Genomic DNA, 21,237 nt, shown 5'->3' with positions numbered 1-21,237 from the left:
TAAAGGTAGCAACACTTTCTTGCGCGACGACGATATCAATTCATCCTAATACTAGTGGATAAACTATGTGATAGACAGACGTATCAGAACTTCTATTGAAGTCGCTATGTTAATCGGGCACATCTTTGAAACCGGCGTTAGCTGATGTAATGGCCGATGTACCTGTTGATACTTGATAGGTTTATTGTCCTGTTCACGTAAGGTGAATCATCCGAGTAAAAGGTTTTATTCAATAGTGGTTAGCTGGGATTGGTAAAGGCATATTGAATATAGGTTCTTTCTATGTACATATGTCTTTTGTAGTACAGGCTTCTGAAGGAAATCCTGGACTGTTTTATGTAGTTGCTTTCGCTGACCGTAATTTTACACATGGGCAGCGTATAGTCGATAATTCTTCAACATAGCCAATTCAAAAAGAAAAAAAAAAGAAAAACTCACCGGCGATGTAACTGCGACAGAAGTTTAAAATAGCTCATTGTTTGTATAGGTTGAGGGTAAGAATATAATCCGCAGCAACAACAACAACAACAACAACAACAACAACAACAAGAAAATCCTGCACGAAAAAGCGTTTTTCTTCTCTTCTTTTCTTTTCTCAACAAACAAAAACTGATCGAATGTCGTCAACAATCGAACCCTTTGAGATCCCATCAATACCCGCTGAAAGACTCGCTTTGCTCAGACAGAAACTCCAGAAAGCCGAGTATCCCAACGAGCTGGAGAAGGATGTTGGATGGGAGTATGGTGCGCCACGATGGGCTGTCGAACCACTTGTGAAAGCATGGCTCAATGACTATGACTGGGAGAAGGCGCGTGCCGAAATGAATAGTTGGCACCATTATGATGCTATGATTCAAGGTTTGCACGTTCATTTCATTCACGAGCCCTCTACCGTGCCGGATGCTATCCCTCTTCTTTTAATGAATGGCTGGCCATCAACGTTTTATGAATATCACAAAATAGTCGAGTCGCTTCGAAACGGTGCTAACGGTGGTCAGGTAATACACGTATAGACATCCACAAGGAGCAGAACTACACAGAAAAAAAAGAAAGCCAAAACCTAAACATCCATCATATCATAACCATTTACAGTGCGATAAATAGGCTTTTCATGTCGTTATTCAAGCTTACCGGGTTATGGTTTCTCAGAAGCATCCAAGGTACCAGGCTATGGTGTCGCAAAGAATGGCGAGATGATGGATGAACTGATGGCCACCCTTGGCTATACTCAATATAGTAATGTCCTTTGTATTATTATCATTGATGTATTCTCTACATACCGTCATCCCATCTAATTCGCACACTAACTTCATACTGTAAAAGTGCTGTCGGGGTCTGACTGGGGATCTAACATTGGCAACTGGATGGCTAGAAACTGCTCGGACCGCTGCAAGGAATTCCATAGCGTTATGCCGCTTTGTTTACCATCCTCACCAACAAACACGCTATCGCTTTTATGGACGCACCCGCTTCACGTAATCAAGTATTATGCAAGCATAATATTGGGCATCGAAGCCGTATATGGCAATGGGTTTGAAGCTGAAGAACTGGCATTTGCCGGTGTGCAAAGCGATCCTGAATCAGGTTACCGTGCTATCCATGGCACCCGTCCTTATTCATTAGCGTATGGCCTAGCTGATAGCCCTGTAGGTCTCTTGGGTATGTTAAAATCTGTATTATACTACCGCTGTTGGTTAATGTTGTAAAACTGCATATTCTAACTTGTCACCCCTAAGTCATTTTGCTAACAGCATGGATGCTTGAAAAGTTTCATAATTGGACTGATCATGGCGGTATACATGACATCGAGTCGTTACCAGATACCATTTTTGTTGATGAATTCTTGACGATGGTGACCATTTATTGGCTTACAAATTCCATGTCTTCATCCATACGTGTATACTATGAGGCCTTCCACGAGGATGAGACCATGTCAACATGCATGGGTCGCGTCAATATCCCTACTGCGATCATCCAATTTCTTGCTGAGCTTGCAAAGGTACATATAGCTATTAGTATTAAATCATTCCCAAATGCACCACGATCTTTGTGCTAATGGGTCAATTCTTTTCATGTGCTAAAACACAGTTTCCCAGAGACTGGGTGGAAACGAGTGTAAACTTACAACAGTATAATGAACCGGATGTGGTAACAACTTGTGCTTTTTCTTATACTTCATTCATTATACATATACGGAATCCTAACGACTGGATCGTGTGTTTTTTGTAGGGAGGCCACTTTCCGGCCTTGGAGACAGATCAATTACTATTGGATGATCTTCAGCGCTTTGGGAAACTGTTAAGAACCAAAAAGTGGATCAACTGATATGCATGGTGAACTATCATAATACTCGCTTGTATACCTGTTCAATGGCACGCATCGACCAAATTATATCATATCATTGTACGCAATGAGCTTAACTATTGCCAATTTATCTTCAAAAAATCGTGATTTGTTATTTCGCTCAATTATAATGATACGGGAGTGTAGGAACGAAGGGATTGAATAGAGCTCCTTATTTAAACTCACATTGTTATTTCTATTACCCACTACCACCGAACCGGTTATTCATATCATAATACTACCTTTAATCCACAACAATGCGAGCTTCCAATTCAGCAAATTCCTCAAAGAAGACCTAGATGGAATATTATCGACGAATTAGCTCTTGAATCCGAGATCTTTAAATCTATTTGATAACATCCAGCAAAACAAAAAGAAGGTAATACCTGCAACAGATCGATTCCGTGCTTGACATCGTCGGTACCACCGACTTCACGGATCGAATGCATGCTGAGTTGAGGGTTACCCACATCTATCGAACCGCGACAACCAGCAAAAGCATAGTCAATATCAGATACGTATATCCAACCCATTGATTGTCTGACTTACCAACTGTGCGAAGTCCAAGTTTTGCACTAAGCATTGGGCCGATTGTCGAGCCACAAGGGCTATCATTACGAACAACAAATTCCTTTTAAACCAATATATTTATCAGCTCCTGGTATCACTTTGGCCACAGTAGCCAACGCAAAGACAAAAACCTACCTGAATTGGGATCACATGCTTCTTTGCCAGTTCTTTCGAAACCAAACTGGTGACTGCAGTCGTAGCATATCTCTATTGTATTGCTGACATCTCTTGTGCGAGCCATTTTCACAGTTCTATGAGCATAGTTACCTGGTTTGCGTTGATCTTAATAACAGTACCCTTGTGCATGTTTGGTCGGTGGTTTTCTTCGTGTTTTTCGGGGTAGTTGGGATGAATGGCATGTGCCATATCTGCACTGATGAGGATACTCTTGTGCATGGCCTCTTCAAAGGCAGTGGGCGATACGTTTTCGCCAGATAACAGTTCAGTGTTGGCCAAGCGCTGCAAGGTGGTTGGCAAAAGATTCGAGTCAGCACCGTGGGCGGTGGTGCTGCCAATTTCTTCATTGTCAAAGCAAACGGTCACACGGACGTTGGTATCGTTCTCAATGTTCTTGGATTGCAGCAATGCTCGGATAGCGCAGTAGCTCATTTCTTGGTTGTCAAGACGAGGTGAGAAAATGAACTCGTTGCATACGCCACCAATTGTTGAGCCCTGTATGTTCATACCCAGAGTGATTAGCAAAACATCAATTACTGTTCTCTCTCGCTCTACTGTCTAGCTGTTTATTATAAGCTGAGTATCATACAGAACCAATTCGAAATCGCGAATTTGGCTTGCTATTAGAGTTAGCATATGTCAGTAAGAGGACATATAGGTCAACCATAACACAGTTATTCTAACCACAATATAAAGATAATACTACTAACGTTTGGCGCCCATTTCGTCGGCAAGTACACGAATCAACAAGGGGTGGTGGCCTTCTTCTGCTTCAATATGTTCGTCACTTTCAGTCTTGTTCAACTCTCTAACAGATGAGAATATGTAAATTTTGAGTATGTGTATACAAGAATGAGGATACTGTATATCTATTGTATATAAGGGAAAGAGGTGACATTTACGCTTTGGTGGCAGTAGCAAGAATTGGTGCAAGCTGGATTTCCTTGTTGAACGTGAACTACGGATAGTAAGAGTGTTCATTTTCATTAAATAGAATTTACTTCCATTTTCTAATTCGCCAGCACATTAATATACTTACACTGTCGTTGGCATTACGATCCAAGTGGATTGCAAGTGTGGGAATACGCAAAAGAGGTCTAGGCACCCCAAAGTACATTAATTAAACAATGTACCTTCTCTATTACACTAACTCAAAAAATTCATCCTTTTACCTACCTGTCCACTTTAACCACTGTTAGACGGTATTTGCCATTGTTGTCTTCGACCATGACGCATCCAGCAACGCCCAAATCACGATCCATGCGTGCCTGATCGATAAACCCATACTTGTTAGGTATCCGAGTCGCAATGCTTACTATTTTCTTATGTCCCTTACCTGATACCACCACCGTAAAGCTGGACACCGACTTCCAGATAACCACTCTTTTCCTTTTTAGAGATAGGTTTGACCTATTGTGCATAATAGTATGGAACATGAATAAACACTTCGATCCAACAAGAAGCTTCCCCTTCTTTCTTGTAATCATTTACCTTTAAGCAAGGAGAATCAGTATGCGCGCCCACAATAGAAAACCCGTTACCAGGAACGTATTTGCCACCGACAACAAAAGCAACGATCGACGAGCCGTTTCGAGTAAAATAGTATTTGCCATTGCGTTCAATAGCACCATTCCAGTTGTCACGTTCCTTGATCTCTGTGAAACCTGCCTACATTTACCCCTGACTCCGTACGTAAGGACCAACTTCTGACTGTTGTACTATTCATATTTGCAAAAGAGGTGTGTATACCTGTTTCAGCAGCTCAGCAGCTCCATGAGTGCAGTGGAAGGGCGATGGCGACTTGTTGACGAAATCCACAAAGTCGCGTGCTGGATGTAACAGTGTGCTAATACTTTAAAACCATGCATAAAATCCGAGAAGTGTGAAAGAAAAGTAGAGGGTGAAATACCTTCTTGAGGAATAGAAGGATTGAACTATACATTACAATTTGCGATAAAAGCTAACTTAATGTATTACACTTTGATAGCAGCAATAATCGTTTAATAAGCTAGCTTTACCATGATTCTTGTGGAAACGTACGTGAGAGATACATTTGAAAAAAGAAGCTTGCGTGTGTAGTACGTGTATGCGCGAAAACAGACGGACGAAAGTTTCCTCTGACGGAATTGACGGTCATTCCGCTGTCAGGTGGGACAGGGCTGAACCTATTTACCAGAAAAGAAACAAGTTGCCTAAAACGATGGTCAGCCTTCATTTGACGTTGAATACACGTCTAACCATTACACCCGAGAAGATCAGTTAGTATCAATCTATTCAAGAGCTCTCAGGAACGTATCTCAATAGTGGGAGTCCCAGTGTATAAGGCAGTAATAATACTTGTGAGTAGAGACCGCGAAAAAAATGAACAACTTTATTCTTCTTTGTAAAGATAGCCAGGTAAGAAAAAGAAAGGTTAATACTGCTACTGCTGCTAAGGAGAAGGGGAACCATGACAGCCAAAACTGCTGCTGCTATCGCTACTTTAAGTATTCCATCGTCTTCAAAAATTTGCCAAATCGTTGCACCTCATCCACCAGCAAAGCTCCACACTCCAAGGCCGGAAAATGACCTCCCTAAAGATAGCAGAGAGTGAGCAAGAGAATACCATAGTGAAGCAAAAGCATATATGTACATACCATGTCGAGTTCGTTGTATTGCTGCAAATTGAAGTTTGCTTCAAGCCATTCGCGAGGGACCTACATAGTAAGATTCAGTCACCGTGCTGTCAGCTTGTTTGTTTCATGACAATCGCACCATCTTTTATCAAGTAATACCTTGCTTAGATCAGCAGGGAAGCAGGACACTGCACTCGGGATGTTGACGTAAAGCGGGAACACCGCCTTCACTCCTGCATCATTGAAGGTTTCATAGTAGAAACGGATCGACGAGGAAATCGAATTTGTCAGCCAGAAGAGAGTGACTTGAGTGAGGAACTCGTCGGTGGTGATGGTGTCTGGCAACACGACACTGTCATCTTTGTTTTCCGGATATGACCAATTGTGGTACTTTTCGAGTAGCCAAGCTAGGTATTTTTTGTGTCATTTAGTGGGAAAAATGATCAATTACTGATGATAGATGGGGTTATGATGCATTTACCCAAAAGGCCCACTGGACTGTCAGTCAAACCATATGCTAAAGTGTACGGTCGTGTACTCTGGATGGCACAGTAACCAAGTTCAGGATCATTTTCAACGTCGACAAACGATCGGCCCTTGATTTTGGAAGAACCACGACCATAGACGGTGTCCATACCGAGAGCGATGCTAGCCATAAACTTTGCCACCTTGAGTGGGTGGGACCATAGAAAACCGGGCGTTGGGATGGGTGGCATACATCCGGACGTGGCCGTGTGGAATCCCTTGCACTGCTGAGGATGCTTGACAGCGAGCCATTTGCCGACCATGGTGCCAAAGTCGGATCCGTGAACCACTTGAACAGATATAGGTATACATTTATCAGCACATGCTCTTGGTATTGCATCCAACGAAACGGTCATATTTACTGTATTCATCGTAACCGAGTACTGATGTCATGAGCTCGTGAAAGATTTCACCGCTCTTTGAGCCACCGTGGCCGGGAAGTTTGGGTGCTTCTGAAAAGCCAAATCCAGCATGGCTTGCAATCACCACATGGAAGGCCTGCGTATGCGCGTCTTTCATTCGTATCATCGCAGCTTTTCGTTTTTAAGAGTGTTTTTTTTCTCTCTACTTACCTGACCGCCATTAGCACCGTCTCGAAGAGAATCAATCACCTTGTGATATTCGTAAAAGCTTGACGGCCAGCCGTTCAGCATGAGGAGAGGAACAGCATCAGGGTTGCTCGAACGTTCATGGATAAAGTGCACCCGTAAACTTTGGATTTCCGCGCGGTAGTGATGCCACTTGTTCATTTCGGCACGCGCCTTTTCCCAGTTGTAGTCGTTGAGCCAGGCTTGAACGAGAGGCTCAACAGCTCGTCGAGGTGCACCATACTTCCAGCCGACATTCTTTTCGAGCTCGTTCGGATACTCAACGTTCTGTAGCTTTTCTTTGAGCGAAGCAAGACGCTGAGGTGGAATGGACGGGATTTCAAAAGGTTCGATGCTAGACATGGGTCTTGTCTTATTCGTGTTGTGTGTGTGTGTGTCGACACAGAGAAGGAAAAAGGGCGTGTGTGAAAAAGAAAGAAAGAAAGAAAGGATCATTGCTTCATGCAAACCGAGCTGATATAAATAGATAACACACAAACCGCGTGGTGGACCGGAAGGGTTAAAAAGAGTACGCTATCAGCAACGGGTTGCCATGGTAACGAAGTCGCACGAACGCCGCAGCAGTCTGTTTAGGTAAATCTTACGCAGGGCTGCGGTGATGAATCCATTGATCAAAGACAGGTTCTTTTACATCACCACAAGGCAGCGGCATCAGTCATTTTTTTTATCAGAAAAACAACCCGTACGAAAATCCTCCTGCTCTTTTAATGTGCTCATCGTTCTTTCTTGGATCACAAGCACTGTGTGTAACAGGATCGACATGCTTCCTTATTCGGCACATTGTCGCGAGAGCATCTTTCACTGGTGCTTAGGGGCATATAGGGAAGTCGATTTTCAACCACACTTAAACCATTCTGCTTTCTTTAATACATGTGAGCCCAAGCCGACTCTTCTTTGATGGCACAAAACCCTTTGCCTTTTAAGAATAATCACACAAAACGTAGATGTTGCTAGCACTGCTGACAATTGGTTTGTCAAAGTTGACAGACTCTGATAGACTCGCTAAGATTATATGTGAGTCCGCTAGCAAAAGCTGGTCCGCTTGCAAAAGTTAGACTCGCCCGAAAAAAAAAATAATTAGGGAAAATTTAGCGAGTAAGCTGGACTTTGCTCCAGATGCTATATTATTGTCATTTTCTTTTTTTTGTGTAAAAAGTGGGGAACGAATGGGAAAAGAAACTGATCATTCTTAAAAGAACTTTCAGCTCCCCACTCCTACTTCGAAAAGTAGAAGCACGATGTCAACCCGGCGATAGCTCGAAGGCCCCCGACACAGTTGGAATACCACTGCTGGCTTTATTCACCGCATCCAATTCGTTGAGAAACTTTTTTTACGCAGCGAATGGCACAGTTTATGGGCAACGTCCGCTATTGAAGCGACTTGTGGGTCAATTTTCAAATTTCGCTTGCATCGCTTTAACCCCAATAGAGGCCCTTCCTGTCATGACTATTCGTTGACCTCTGCTCAATCCCTCAACATCTTTATCGTCAATCATCACCCAACTTATCAACCTTCTTAAATATAAATGTAATCACTCGACTTGTTCCTTGTTCCTTTCTCATCATCTGGTCTCCTTGACCTTCCGATATTCTTCTTGCCTTGACCTAGATTCATCTCTCCTCTGTCTTTGGCTTGTCTTGTTTTGTCGTCGCTTCCGGCTCACTTTATGACGCATGCCCGTAACACTAATTCAAGTGCCCGTGTATGATCCAGCCTTCGGATAAAGCTCTTCCAAGTGCATGTCAACTGCAAGATTGTGTGAGAAACAATGAGTCTGTTTGTAAGGGATTCTCTCACTCTGTAACCTTTAACTACCAAGAATAACTTTACCACAATACAAGCCTTTTTTTATTAGTATATGTACAATATCAAAACTGACAATTACGTTAAACACACAATCTGAAACCTGGTTGAAAAACTAGGGCACATCGGTGTGCTTCTATGGGTAAATCTATCATAAGCGTTGGCTATCCAATTTGTCACTGGGGATTCTGCGAGATGATTGTTTTTCATAGGCAAGACGTTTTTACCAGACAGCAGTGAGAGGTCGAACCTACGACCGTTTGAGCATGCTCAGAAAGGCTTCCCGAAATGGTGTGGAAATTCTTTCACAGTTTTGCGCTAGCCTTGTTAGGGTCGTCCATCGTCTCTTCATTTGGTGTATCTTTATCTATAATGTATATGAAGAAAAGGTTAATTCGGCCCGGTAAATGTATTTGACAGCAGGCAATGTACAATGTGAATTATGTGATTCAACATCAGAATCAAGTAGTGTAGAATATGTCGATACGGCCAGGTATATGTATCGGACAATAGGCTACATAAAGTACATGACCGTCAGAGTGACAATTTTCCTGAGTGTTGGTTAATCCATGTAACATCAAGATCTGTTTGGATAAAGAATCTGTACATGGCAGTTTGACCTAGCTTTCGTTAACTTTCACAATCCCTGGTTTCCATGAATTTGAAGAATGATATATTAGGGGAACCACTGTATAAATGTATGGGACAACAAACGATTCAACACAGTATCACCGACGATTACATTGCTCAGAGAAACATTCGCATATTAGTACTTCACTTTTTCTCAAAAGCTTCACTCAGTTGATTGGTAATCATGGCCATGGTTTGTTTATACGCCGGTGTATCAACAGGAACAGTAGCATATCCATGAACTGTTTTTAAGCACATACAAGAAGGAACCATGAGTAATCACAATCCACCACTGTAGTAGTAAGGTAACAAAGAGAAGAAGCATGCTTCAACATAGAGTATAATACGTACTTGCGCCAATGACCCGAACAGTGGCATTAAGTACTCCAGCATTGGTCAATCGACGAGCATAGTCTTCACCTTCATCACGCAAAATGTCTGCTTCTGCGGTGAAAATTAGAGCTGGTGGGAGTCCTTGAAGCTCCTCGGTGGTCGCCAACATTGGGAATCCGATCTTTGTCTTCTCACAGTCATTCCAATACGCCTTATCAAAGAATATAGCGTCTTCGTTTTTCAAATAGTAGTCGCCGCCGCCAAAAAGCTTTGCAGATTCGTACTTGTCGCGCGAAGCTGCTGTCGCGGGATAAAGTAATATCTGAGCTTTGATAGCGCTTGGTAGACCACGTTCTTTGGCCATCACTAAGAACGGTAAAAGTGTCCTTCTTTAGCTTTGCATTTTGTCACTTTTGTCTTTTCAATCTTTCGTATCCTTAATATACATAGTAATGCATACATGGAATGACTGCAGATAGATTGCCTCCTGCTGAGTCGCCGCAGACAGCAAGACGGCTTACGTCAACATTTATGGAGTGGCCATTTTCAACAACCCAAGAGAGCGCTGCAAATGCGTTTTCATGAGCTGCGGGATACTTGGACTCTGGAGCGAGTGGGTAGTCAACGAATACAACCGCTACATTGTTCCTCACACAAATCTGGTTGTAGGAGCCAGCCATTAGTATTCCTCTTGTGATATTCAATAGAAGCGGTGTGTAATCATACATGTGAATTTTCCATTTCTTAAAGTACGAACTTACATCTTTAACTAGTTTGCCATGAGTATATTTGCTACCGAAAACCCAACCGCCGCCGTGACTTTTGAATTGATGTCAAAAAGAAACAGGTTTAGTATTGTTTAAACCTCCCAGAGAAGAGGATATCGAAGGTCAATAAGAATGTATGAACTCACTAGAATACGACAGCAGGGAGAATTTCATTCTCGGTTCCTGGTGGCCGGAAAAGAGTCAAACGGACATCAATGCTATTGTGAACGACGACCTTATCTTCCTCGATAACCTCGGGCAAGTTTTTGACTCCTTTCAAGCGCTGGTTAGCAGCCTCGCGAAAGGCGGGAAGAGGTATAGATCCGTCGCTAAATTTTGGGTTGTGCTTTGCCTGTTCACAGAACGCAGCATAAACCGGGTCGAGTGCAACTTCTACAGGTGCCATGCTGTTTTTTGTATGTAGCTGTCGCTGTGTCTTGTTTAGGGAGATTGAAGAAGAAGAAAAGTGCAAAAAGACAAAAATAGGCGAAAGATCCTTAAATTTTTATATGCATGTGTGAGGGTGCATAAAAAGAGACTTTATTCCCGCGGTATTACAAATTGTATATCTTGAAGGCTTTCAAAGGTTCGCACGCGTCCCCCAAAACTTTTGCAAAGTCTCCACGGTTTGATCAACAACCCATGAAGTGAGAGGGCTCAAGTTGCCAACGTTGAATACACCGTGAATCAAGCCCAGCACGCGCACGGCAGTGACTTGAACACCAGCAGCCACAAGCTTCCGAGCATACGCCTCACCTTCATCACGCAATACATCGGCTTCTGCCGTCATGACAAAAGCTGGTGGCAATCCCTTCAAATCCTCGTCCGAAGCATGTAAAGGTGCTGCGGTAATGTCGCGACGATCCTTTTCTTCGGGAACATACTGATTCCAGAACCACTCCATCATCTTGCGCGTCAAGTAATAGCCCTCTTGGAACTGATTGTACGAGCCAGTGGAAAAGTTGGCATCGGTCACGGGATAGTAAAGTACTTGGTATTTGATGGCATTAAGACCGCGTTTCTTGTCGAGCACTAGAAACAAGGCGTAGCAAGAATGGGGTTCAATGCAACGTCATATGAGCCAACTATTTCTAGAGCATAATGGTTCAAAGATGGGGGGAAAACAAAAGAAGTGTGGAATAAAGCGTACTTGATAAGACAGTAGTGAGATTACCGCCAGCGCTATCACCTGCAACGACCAGCTTGCTCGTGTCGACATTGATGGAGGCACCGTTTTTAGCAATCCATTCAAGGGTATCATAGCATTCTTCCAAGGCAACAGGATGACGCACTTCGGGGGATAGTGAGTAGTTTACGAAAATGACAACGGCGTTGGCACGGACAGTGAGCTACACATATGAATGATATGTTAGCGTGAGTGCGCTAACGTTGTTGTGGATACAAAAATCGATGAGAATGCATTACCTCGTAGCGGACTGGTTTGTAATTCAATTCACTACCTAAAACCCATCCTCCGCCGTGCCTGTATATTATATGTGTTAGTTTACTGCGTGATGGGAAAAGAAACACACTGTGTGGCAATGCAGAACGTACAGGTAGATAATAACGGGAAGAACCTTGTTCTCACTACCGACAGGACGAGTGATTGTGAGGCTGATGGACTTGGAACCGTCGCGGCTAGGGATCGACTTGCGCTCTTCAAGCACTTCAGGTACATCAACGGGCACCTTACCCTCGGCAGCACGCGTGAGCTCAGGAGGGATTTGAGTGATGTCAAACTCAGGAAGATTATCCAAAACGGCCTGACAGTAGGGTTCGAGCACGACGGGGGTAGTGGGTGCCATGACGGTGGTTGATGATTCGTTAACAGTTTTCCCAATCTTCAGCATACTTTCAGTAATCGAACATGCCAGCCATCCGAGTATTTCCTTCCATCTGTTACCCAATTGTCGTGCTTAGTCTCGTTTCTCAACCGTTGCTATCCTTGTCTTTATGAACTAATAGTGGTAGCATTTGTAAGGGCAGTATCCTTATTTCGATGCATCGAGGAGTGATAGAAAGTGAATACACGACCAATTTACAATTGCTCTCTCCTCTTTTTTCTCAGCTCACCTCATCTGTCGTAAAGGTTGTCACAACTTGTTTTCTTCGAGTATACGGGACCCTATTTGAGCGGTTGTTAGGCCAGATTGTTAGTATAGATTTATGAAAGCTTTGGAAAAAAAAGATTGTACTTATCTACTACTATCACGATAAGAGACATTATGCAGGATTCCCTATAATCATATTTTGTCTTATAGCACAATACAATGGCTTGCCACGAAATCAATTAATATCATTTCATGTAATGCTGTATACCAATGGTGAAGGCAAGGACAGTTCGCGAAACAGCCGTGTTCAGACAACAGGAAACAACAAGGTGTTTCCCACCACCTGAAGGGGGCCTTTGTCACATCATAGGATAGATACCAGTTTCACAGAACTACTCATGGCAGTGTATGGCAATGCCTTACAGAGTCCTTTGGCAAAGCGGGACACTTTTGTCACCTTGCGGCCAAGCCATGTCCTTCACCACAGACATCTCACAGTTCGCGAAACAGCCGTGTTCAGACAACAGGAAACAACAAGGTTTTTCCCACCACCTGAAGGGGGCCTTTGTCACATCATAGGATAGATGCCAGTTTCACAGAACTGCTCACAACAGTGTATGGCAATGCCTTACAGAGTCCTTTGGCAAAGCGGGACACTTTTGTCACCTTGCGGCCAAGTTGTGTTTTGCCGATGTCTTTTAAAACATTTCTCTGAAACAGGTAGAGAAAATACTTGCCTTAAATTCTATAAGTATCCGCATACATCTCGGCAGTCTGAAACTGCTTGTCGTCAACGCAACAGGAATGGGCGATGTGGGAATGCCAACGTAATAATAAAAGCAAGCCAGGACTGCTCAAATTTTTAGTGTCACTGACGGCGGGTATAAAAGCACCGAAAAAGAGACTCAAGTCATGAGTCGTGCATGTTCGAATTTTGTAAGGCACGGAATATTTACTGCTTAGTTGTTTGTTATCAACAACTCCTCTATAACAGAACCAGCTGTCTGTATTAAATAGCTATATGTCGTTTTTCTTGGTTTCAACGCTAGTTTATATAATACGTCAAGTGCTACTATTTTTTGTATGTAGCACTCTTCCTATTCCCAAAAATTCGCAGGTGTAGTTACCTTTTTTTGTAGGTGACTGTGGGTCAATTTTTATTTGCCTATATGTATTGGGGAGTGAAAGAGATATAGACAAGAGAATGGATGGTGTAATGAGACTGGAGACTAAGTACGAAATAACTAAGAGTAACTCTGGACGACGACGAGACAGATGGTTGGACTTGGTGCAAGAGGGGTGCGTAATACTTTGGAGACAGGGTACTGATTGATTTTGTTTTTTTTTTGTGGTTTCATTTTTTTTTGGAATGTAATATGGATGCAGAAGTGCTAGGGTGGTTCATAGTTGATGAAAGGGCGGTTGTTGGTGATGAGAAAATGGATATTACTGCAAATGCGATCGTGGTTAAAGGGGACTTGATCAAAAACATAGCGCCAGCGGGTGGACCACAGATGTGGAGAATACAAGAAATGGTCATATGGCTGCTGACTGCAGAAGGATTATAGGGAAAGCTCAGTGAAAAGAGTGCATGATGAACTTGTAGAGTCGTAGGAGAGAAAAGAAATAAGTCCGACCAGATAGTGTACCAAATAGCACATTGATAGGACAAGCATGTAGAAAATGAGTGAGAGTATCAGCGCAGGTGTAGTTGCATTAAATGGGCTTTGGTAAAAGTCGCCGTTTCAAAGTCCTACACCCGCACACTCTCACACTTCAACCTTCTGTGTTCACCAACGCTACACATAACCCTTTTCTCCTACCCACACATTTCAGCCTTACATATGAAACCCATTAAACCTCCTAAGCATTTCGCAACCTGCACATTTGAACTCGAAGCACAAGGCACGCGTAATTTCTTCTCTAACCGCCCGTTGTTGGAATGGAACCTGGAGGCATACTCAAGACAGTTTCCAATGGATAAAGAGAAGAGACTAATTCGATTAGAATTCATTGATGACTTGAAGTGGTTACGCTCATGCGATCTTCCATGTGAAGTTGTCGGCTACATCGTTTGCAGAAAGAAAGAGGCCCAACAAATGTTAATCTTCCTTTTCAGTTTTGTGTTGGTCATTTATTTAACCAGGCTCTCTTTTTTGTAATCAATGAGTGTAGAATGATACAGTTGAAACCAGCAGCCAAGCGGATAACACAGCACTTGTATTATATGCACCTAATAATAATGGATTCGTCGGAGTAGCACAAACATCCATTGTCAAAACAACAAACTCATCGACTACTAGAGGACCACCTGCATGCCCAGAACTGTCAACATCCTCAGAAACATATACACAACCATCAAGCTCGGTAGGACCACAGTCAGCGAAAAAGCGTCCAGCAGAAGAAGGTATGTATCTACTTTCAGTTTTAAAACTTAGAACTTAATAAAACCTGGAGCTAATGACGTTGACGATAGTTCACATTGTAAAGAAAATGTTGATAAGGAGCGAGCAAAATGACAATTAGTCGATGATCCGGTTACTGAATTTTCTCAAGCAAGGACAAGGTAGGTCAAAACATTGAAAAAACCTTGACCCAGCAGATGTGATCTAAACTTTCAATGATCTTATCTTTGATAGGAGGAGCAGGTGTTTGACGAAGAGGTTACTTTCTTATTTTTGTTGTTTGATCATCATTTACTTCTTTATAATATTTGACTATAAGATGGTATCATCTATTTTAAGTCATGTCAGACTTTACCTGAGCCAAACATTATTAGAATCGCAGCAAGCGAACTCGACATAGGAGAACCGCTAAGGTCAAATGACGACATTGCTGTTAAGTTTTACGCATACAGTCGACCCCTGTTAACGTCAACCCTCAGGTTACCAGCAAAAGTATTAACCATATTGAGGGTTGACGATCCTTGGGGGTAGAGAATAGGCAAAATCTTATTAGTATTACATTGTTAGATTCTCTAAATTTCTTACCAAGTAGTTTAAAAAAATTAGGTAAAGCTTTTAATAATGAAACACAAAAAGGAGTTTTTCTATATGATTTTGTAAATAAGAATAATTTAGAATATGTTAGAACAATTCCTCATTATGAATATTATATGTTTGATAAAGATTTTAATATTAATGATTATAAAAAATTAATTAATGCTAATTAGTCTTTAAGAGATAAAACTAATTATTATCTAGAAAAAGATTTATTATGTTTATATCAAATCTTAGATGAAATAAGTAAATTAATTTATAATGAATTTAGACTAAATACTACTAAATCTATTACAATTTCGGGATTAGCACTAAATATTTTTACTACTAACTTTATGAAACATAACATTTATAAAGTACAAGGAAGAGCTCATGATGATATTTGAAAGAGTTTCTATGGTGGGAGAGTTGATGTATTTAATCCTAAAGGATCTAATTTATATCAATACGTTATAAATTCATTATATCTTTTCTCAATGTTAAATGATATGCCTATTGGAAAACTAAGATTTAGTAGTAATACAAATTTAGATGATTACTTTGGTTTTGTTTATGCTGAAATTAAAACACCAGATAATTTATTTATTCCTACTTTACCTTACAGAGATAATGAAAAAATGCATTGTCCTTTAGGATCATGGAAAGGATGGTATTTTTCTGAAGAATTAAAACAATCTAAAGAATTTAATTATGAAATTAATGTTTTATATAGTTATCAATTTGATAGAGGTATAAATGTCTCTATAAATTATGTCCTAACTTGTTATTTCCATAAATAAAGATCAGAAGGTCCATTACGAGAAGTTTATAAATTATTATTAAATTCATTATTTGGAAGAATAGGGATGATTTAATAAATAAAGAAGAAATGGATAAATTATTAACTTCCTATATTGTTAATACAGTGAACCCCCGCTTTTTGCACCCCCGTTTATTGCAGATCCCCACTTATTGCAACTTTTTTGAGCAGATTCCCGCTCAACACTTAGTAAAATTGCAGATTCCTCAGTTTTTGCAGATTGCAACTTAGAAATCGGGACCTGCAATTTCCCGCTTCAGCCTTATATATTGTATATTAATCTCAAACTTCAGAGACAGTAAGACTCGAACTAGTGACAAAAGAGATACACTATTGTATTCTATTATTTAAGAGCTTTTAAACTAAATAAGGAAAGATGTGATTGCCAGCTTATCGATCCCACTTGTGTAACATATTCACATTTTGCAGTTCCTCAGATTTTGCAACTTTTTTGACAGTATTCCCGCTGTTGCAAAAAGCGGGGGTTCACTGTACTATTTTTGAATTACCTAAAAACAAACATTTAGTTAGATATAATATTACTCCTGATCAAAATTTATGTGAATTATCTGAACAAGGTTTTGATAATGAACTTCTAAAATATGATTCTTCAAAAAGAACTGTTTCACAATCTATTCCTATTGCAGCAGCAATTACAACCTATTCATGAATGTATATGAATAAATTAATGCATTTAAAAGGGTATATATATTATTAAACAGATACAGATTCTTTAATTGTAGATAAAGCTTTACCTTCTGAATATGTAGGAGCAGAATTAGGACAATTAAAATTAGAATAATCTAATTTTAATGGTTTATATGTAGGTCCTAAAATATATTTAGTTGATAAATATAATAGTGATATAATTATTAAAGCAAGAACTATTGGGTCTGATTTAACACTTCAAGATTTTAATAAACTTGCTGCAGGTATTTCTATTACTAAATATAAAATGAAATGGTTTAAAAATCTATATACAGCTAATATTCAAATTAGAAATATAGAGATAAGATTATCATCTAATTTTAACAAACGAAAAAAAGTGTTTATAAATAGTGAATGGGTTAGTACAGCACCTTTAATTATTAATGAATAAATACAATTTTAATAAAAAACTGTTAATAATAAATTTATTAATGTTTTTATGGAACATAATATTTTATGAAATATTTTGTTCCTTTTTTTGTAATTAAATACAATTTATATATTACTTTTAATAGTATTTAATGAAATTGATAAATAAAATAAAGATTTTAAATTATTAGAAACTGGGGGTGGGATTAGAGGCTCCTTGTTACCTTTATTTTATAAAAAGGGAGTTTAAAATTATAGGATTATCTTTATGTTTTATTAAGATTATCTTTACCACTTTAAACTATCCTTCTTCGATACGTATACCATAAAAAGAACCCCATCTCCATTTATTATCTAGATAATGAGGAAAAAAACATATTTGTCTTTAATTAATTTAATATTTAATTAATAAAATAAGTTGTTTCAGTAATTGTATTGTTAAGTTTAATGTTTTCTTAAATTCTGGTTTATGGGGAATACTATAAACATTATTATTATTATCAATCACTAAAGTTTTATCAATATTAATTAAGTAATTTTTACTAATATAATCTAAGACAAATTTGTGAAAATTGTTAATAAATTCATCATTACCATAAATTCTAATAAAACTTATTTTAACCATATTTTAAAGAATATATACATCATTAGCATTTGTAGCAAAACAATCATGTACAGTTAAAATATTTATATTTTTTTCTTTAGATAAAATTTCTTTAATTAATAACGCTACATGACTTCCATCCATTGAATGTACAAAGTTAGGAATAAATGCATTTACTTGTTTAATCTTATTAATTTTTTCTTTAATAGGACTTTTTACAAGAATTTTCTTAGTTTTACCTAAAACTTTAGTAGATAATGTTACAGATGTGAATTTCACATATTTTTGACTAATTAATAATCCTGAAGGAGTAATCTAAACAATAGGAAGTTTAAATTAAATATTAATAAAACCATATTATTAAAATAGTTAGATAATTCATTTAATTTAGGATGTACAACATATAATGATTTATGAATAAATTTAGCTAATAACATTAATTCTTTACTTATGATTAAAGTTAATTTATTCTCATCTTTAGGTTTATAAAACATTTTCCCATCAATTTTTTTATATATAGAAAAATGATCTTGAATTAATTGATCATAAATTCCTTTAATCTTAACTCTATATGAAATAGTTACTAAACTTCTTTTTACAATCTTTCTATTTTATACTAAACCCTTTAATCTGATATACTCTAAATCATATTCCTCTATTTTCTTAATTTCTTCATTAATAGGATTTAATATTAAACTATAAAGATCATTAGGATCATCTTTCATATCAGATTCAACTAAATTAACTTTACTAGCTAGATCAAAATCAGAAATCATTGCAGCTAAATGTTGTACACCATTACATGTTGCATTTAAATAAATTGGTAATCTAGAAATAAAGTTTAATGGATCCTTATTATAACCTTGTAACTCAAAACAAAAAGCTAAAAATAACATAGGTTCATCAGCTTTTCTCCATAATCCTGAATTTAAATCTAAGATTTCTAAAAAATGTTGATCAACCCATTCTAATCTTTTGGTAATAGATAATTTATTTAATCCAAAAGCATTTGCTCCATAAGCCTTTAATGAATTGAATCCATTTTCAGATAATAACTGCTAACTTTAGAAGGTTACCAGCGAATCTGTTGGTGCTATCGGGGGTTGACGTTATTGGGGTTGACGTTAATGGGGGTTGACTGTACAAGTCCCATGTCAAGGCTCTCACAAGATTGATAAAGTTCTCCTACAATTCGCATGTCACTGAACTTGTGTAAGTACCTTGTTATATATATACTGGGATGCTTAAGGGTTGTTTTACACTCACTAAAATAATAGATGTACATAGTGGCTTAAATCACGTTCTTTTACTGAAGGCGAACCAATTCTCTACCATTCAAAAAGATATAATTGGCGAACAAGTACTCCAGCAGACGCACATGCGCGTATTAGAGAACCATTGCTCTATGTTCAATACGTTTGATCAGTCGTTCATGACATCCATTGCCGCTATTCTTAAAGTGAGTAGAGGCAACATGATTGATTAGCACTAAAAGCATAATCACAAGTCCTCATACTTTTTTTCTATTATTTCCATTCTGAAAAGCCACTGGATCTACCTTACTGTAATGCTGACACAGTCATTACAGAACTGAACAAGAAAATATACGGTTACCAACCAAGGACGTTCCATTACAGAACTATCCGTGTCTAGTTGAACATGTAAGTGAAAAGGGTATCACTGTATGAATCGCCTATCGCTGTGACAATGTGTACTAATTGCTATTCATCCATTAACTTTGAACCATACCAGCCTAGAAGATTTTCCCAAACTGCGTTTGAAGGAGCCATTAGGGGAGCATGACCTGATACCATTAGTCATAGACTTGATCCTGAGACCTTTATTGAGCTCTAGGGAACGTCGCCTACGATGGTATGTATATGCTTTATTGCAATGTTGTCGTTTTTCATTCATCTAGTTCCCGTGTTTTTGTTTACTTAACAATTTTCATTGATTTGAATGATCTCCTCATATGTACGCACCAGGCCAGAAATCAATGGGGGACATCTAACTCCAATTAGATATTAGATAATACTATTGGCTGTAAGAAACTTATTGGCTGTAAAAATCCAAATTGTACAAAAAATTGAATTTTGTGTATATATAAAAATAATTGGTAAGAAAGGAATACTAGGTATGAATTCACATTATATTATATACTAGTTGAAGAAAATATTGTAAATAGTAGAGTATGCAATTTTATAATATACCAAGATTATGCTTATTGATATATTCCTTCAATAAATCCTTTTGATTAAATTTATCAATTGATAACCAACTGTTATCATCAGCACTATATCCAACCCATTTTACCTCAAACAAATATGTACCATTTTCAGTTTTATGCCTAATAATCTCTTCTATTTCATATTATGCCATTGCTTGTTGTTTCCCTTTATTTCGCTTTCTTTTTTTACTATGCTCATTAAATCTTGGAACATCATCATTATCACTATTACTCTGATTTACATTATTATCAGATTCATTATCAACAATCATTTCTTCATTTGATATAGCCATATTAAGCAGGTCATTTTGCAATCTGATCATTTTATCTAGTTTATCTTTATTTTGTTTATCATTGCTGACCACTATATCAATTAGTTTATGCTCTACTGGAAAATTAAAATCATTACTGTGCCATAGTTTATGGTATGGTAAAATAGGAATATTGAACATTCCTACAAATTTTGTAATATTTTTTAATAAACAAGCTACACGAAATTGCAGATTATAGTATTTATGTTATCCATTTTAACAACTGACTTGTTATTATTGAATCGGCAGAATTTATTCCCAATTTCTGAAAATTGATTCTCAACTTTTGTCCTAAAACTTCCAAATGTCTTATTAAAATGATCCTCAGTAATCATTAAGGGCTCATTTACATTTTTACATATAGGATATACAAAATTATCATGACTAAAGTTATATCCTTTTTCATTAGCAAGCTCTGTAAATTATGTGATAAGCAAAGTATATCTACTATCAACTGCCATTATGTCATTCTCATGCATATATTTAAATAATTTCATGTTTAAAAACATGCTACCATCTGAGCTATCAGAACAAAAGTCACTTTTAGAAGTATAAATAATCATATCATTCATATCACTAACAAATTGGGTACGTATTCCATTCTTCTTAAATTTATAAGAATACATTCTTTGAAAGTGGTCAATTTCAGTATCTACATAGTTAATTCTTGAATCATGACCATCCAATACAAGTGTTACATATTTAAATAAGTCGGGATTATGCTTTCTAGTAGATAGAATACGTAATTTGATAGATGAAAACATGTTATTCATTGAATCATTTACTATTTTGTTGAT

At 38.3% G+C, this 21,237-nt stretch overlaps 6 protein-coding genes across 6 annotated transcripts; 1 reads left to right on the top strand and 5 right to left on the bottom strand.

Annotated features, from left to right (window-relative positions):
- Window positions 1-617: 617 nt before the first annotated feature.
- BDB00DRAFT_872469 (Alpha/Beta hydrolase protein) lies at window positions 618-2,325 on the top strand (the record flags this gene model as incomplete). The annotated part of the gene is made up of 6 exons (XM_053126959.1): window positions 618-993; window positions 1,105-1,236; window positions 1,324-1,659; window positions 1,752-1,999; window positions 2,089-2,148; window positions 2,230-2,325. 6 exons carry the CDS (start codon window positions 618-620, stop codon window positions 2,323-2,325), a joined length of 1,248 nt encoding a protein of 415 aa, XP_052979633.1.
- A 188-nt stretch (window positions 2,326-2,513) lies between these two features.
- BDB00DRAFT_946107 (peptidase M18) lies at window positions 2,514-5,169 on the bottom strand. Its single transcript, XM_053129515.1, has 14 exons — window positions 5,109-5,169; window positions 5,000-5,024; window positions 4,840-4,919; window positions 4,582-4,758; window positions 4,427-4,500; window positions 4,267-4,401; window positions 4,130-4,187; window positions 3,993-4,048; window positions 3,801-3,898; window positions 3,667-3,710; window positions 3,181-3,585; window positions 3,049-3,120; window positions 2,893-2,974; window positions 2,514-2,815 (listed from the first exon to the last, which is right to left on the bottom strand). Exons 1-14 carry the CDS (start codon window positions 5,109-5,111, stop codon window positions 2,628-2,630), a joined length of 1,497 nt encoding a protein of 498 aa, XP_052979632.1. The 5' UTR covers window positions 5,112-5,169; the 3' UTR covers window positions 2,514-2,627.
- A 398-nt stretch (window positions 5,170-5,567) lies between these two features.
- Window positions 5,568-7,180, bottom strand: BDB00DRAFT_763836 (Alpha/Beta hydrolase protein; the record flags this gene model as incomplete). The annotated part of the gene is made up of 6 exons (XM_053119424.1): window positions 5,568-5,663; window positions 5,727-5,786; window positions 5,865-6,112; window positions 6,187-6,519; window positions 6,593-6,728; window positions 6,803-7,180. The coding sequence occupies 6 exons, from the start codon at window positions 7,178-7,180 to the stop codon at window positions 5,568-5,570; spliced, it is 1,251 nt and encodes a 416-aa protein (XP_052979631.1).
- A 2,236-nt stretch (window positions 7,181-9,416) lies between these two features.
- Window positions 9,417-10,778, bottom strand: BDB00DRAFT_872467 (alpha/beta hydrolase fold-domain-containing protein; the record flags this gene model as incomplete). Its single annotated transcript, XM_053126958.1, has 5 exons — window positions 9,417-9,514; window positions 9,624-9,971; window positions 10,066-10,264; window positions 10,367-10,424; window positions 10,519-10,778. 5 exons carry the CDS (start codon window positions 10,776-10,778, stop codon window positions 9,417-9,419), a joined length of 963 nt encoding a protein of 320 aa, XP_052979630.1.
- Window positions 10,779-10,952: 174 nt separating this feature from the next.
- On the bottom strand, window positions 10,953-12,177 carry BDB00DRAFT_788041 (Alpha/Beta hydrolase protein; the record flags this gene model as incomplete). The annotated part of the gene is made up of 4 exons (XM_053120755.1): window positions 10,953-11,404; window positions 11,523-11,721; window positions 11,798-11,855; window positions 11,927-12,177. The coding sequence occupies 4 exons, from the start codon at window positions 12,175-12,177 to the stop codon at window positions 10,953-10,955; spliced, it is 960 nt and encodes a 319-aa protein (XP_052979629.1).
- A 5,749-nt stretch (window positions 12,178-17,926) lies between these two features.
- On the bottom strand, window positions 17,927-18,214 carry BDB00DRAFT_763857 (uncharacterized protein; the record flags this gene model as incomplete). The annotated part of the gene is made up of 1 exon (XM_053119425.1): window positions 17,927-18,214. A coding segment is annotated over one exon (288 nt), but the record flags the coding sequence as incomplete, so codon positions are not given.
- Between the last annotated feature and the right edge of the window lie 3,023 nt (window positions 18,215-21,237).

The sequence above is a fragment of the Zychaea mexicana genome (genome assembly GCF_025766255.1).
Source record: "Zychaea mexicana strain RSA 1403 chromosome Unknown BDB00scaffold_37, whole genome shotgun sequence".
Lineage (NCBI taxonomy): Eukaryota > Fungi > Mucoromycota > Mucoromycetes > Mucorales > Lichtheimiaceae > Zychaea > Zychaea mexicana.
This window is presented reverse-complemented; position numbering and strand designations above follow the sequence as displayed.

Bases quoted from the DNA above. Each gene is read 5' to 3' on its own strand.
- BDB00DRAFT_946107 (XM_053129515.1), bottom strand. The intron at 4,188-4,266 runs GTAGGTAAAAGG...TGGGGTGCCTAG, and splicing joins ACAGTGGTTAAAGTGGACAG to ACCTCTTTTGCGTATTCCCA. The intron at 4,049-4,129 runs GTAAGTATATTA...TACTATCCGTAG, and splicing joins ATCGTAATGCCAACGACAGT to TTCACGTTCAACAAGGAAAT.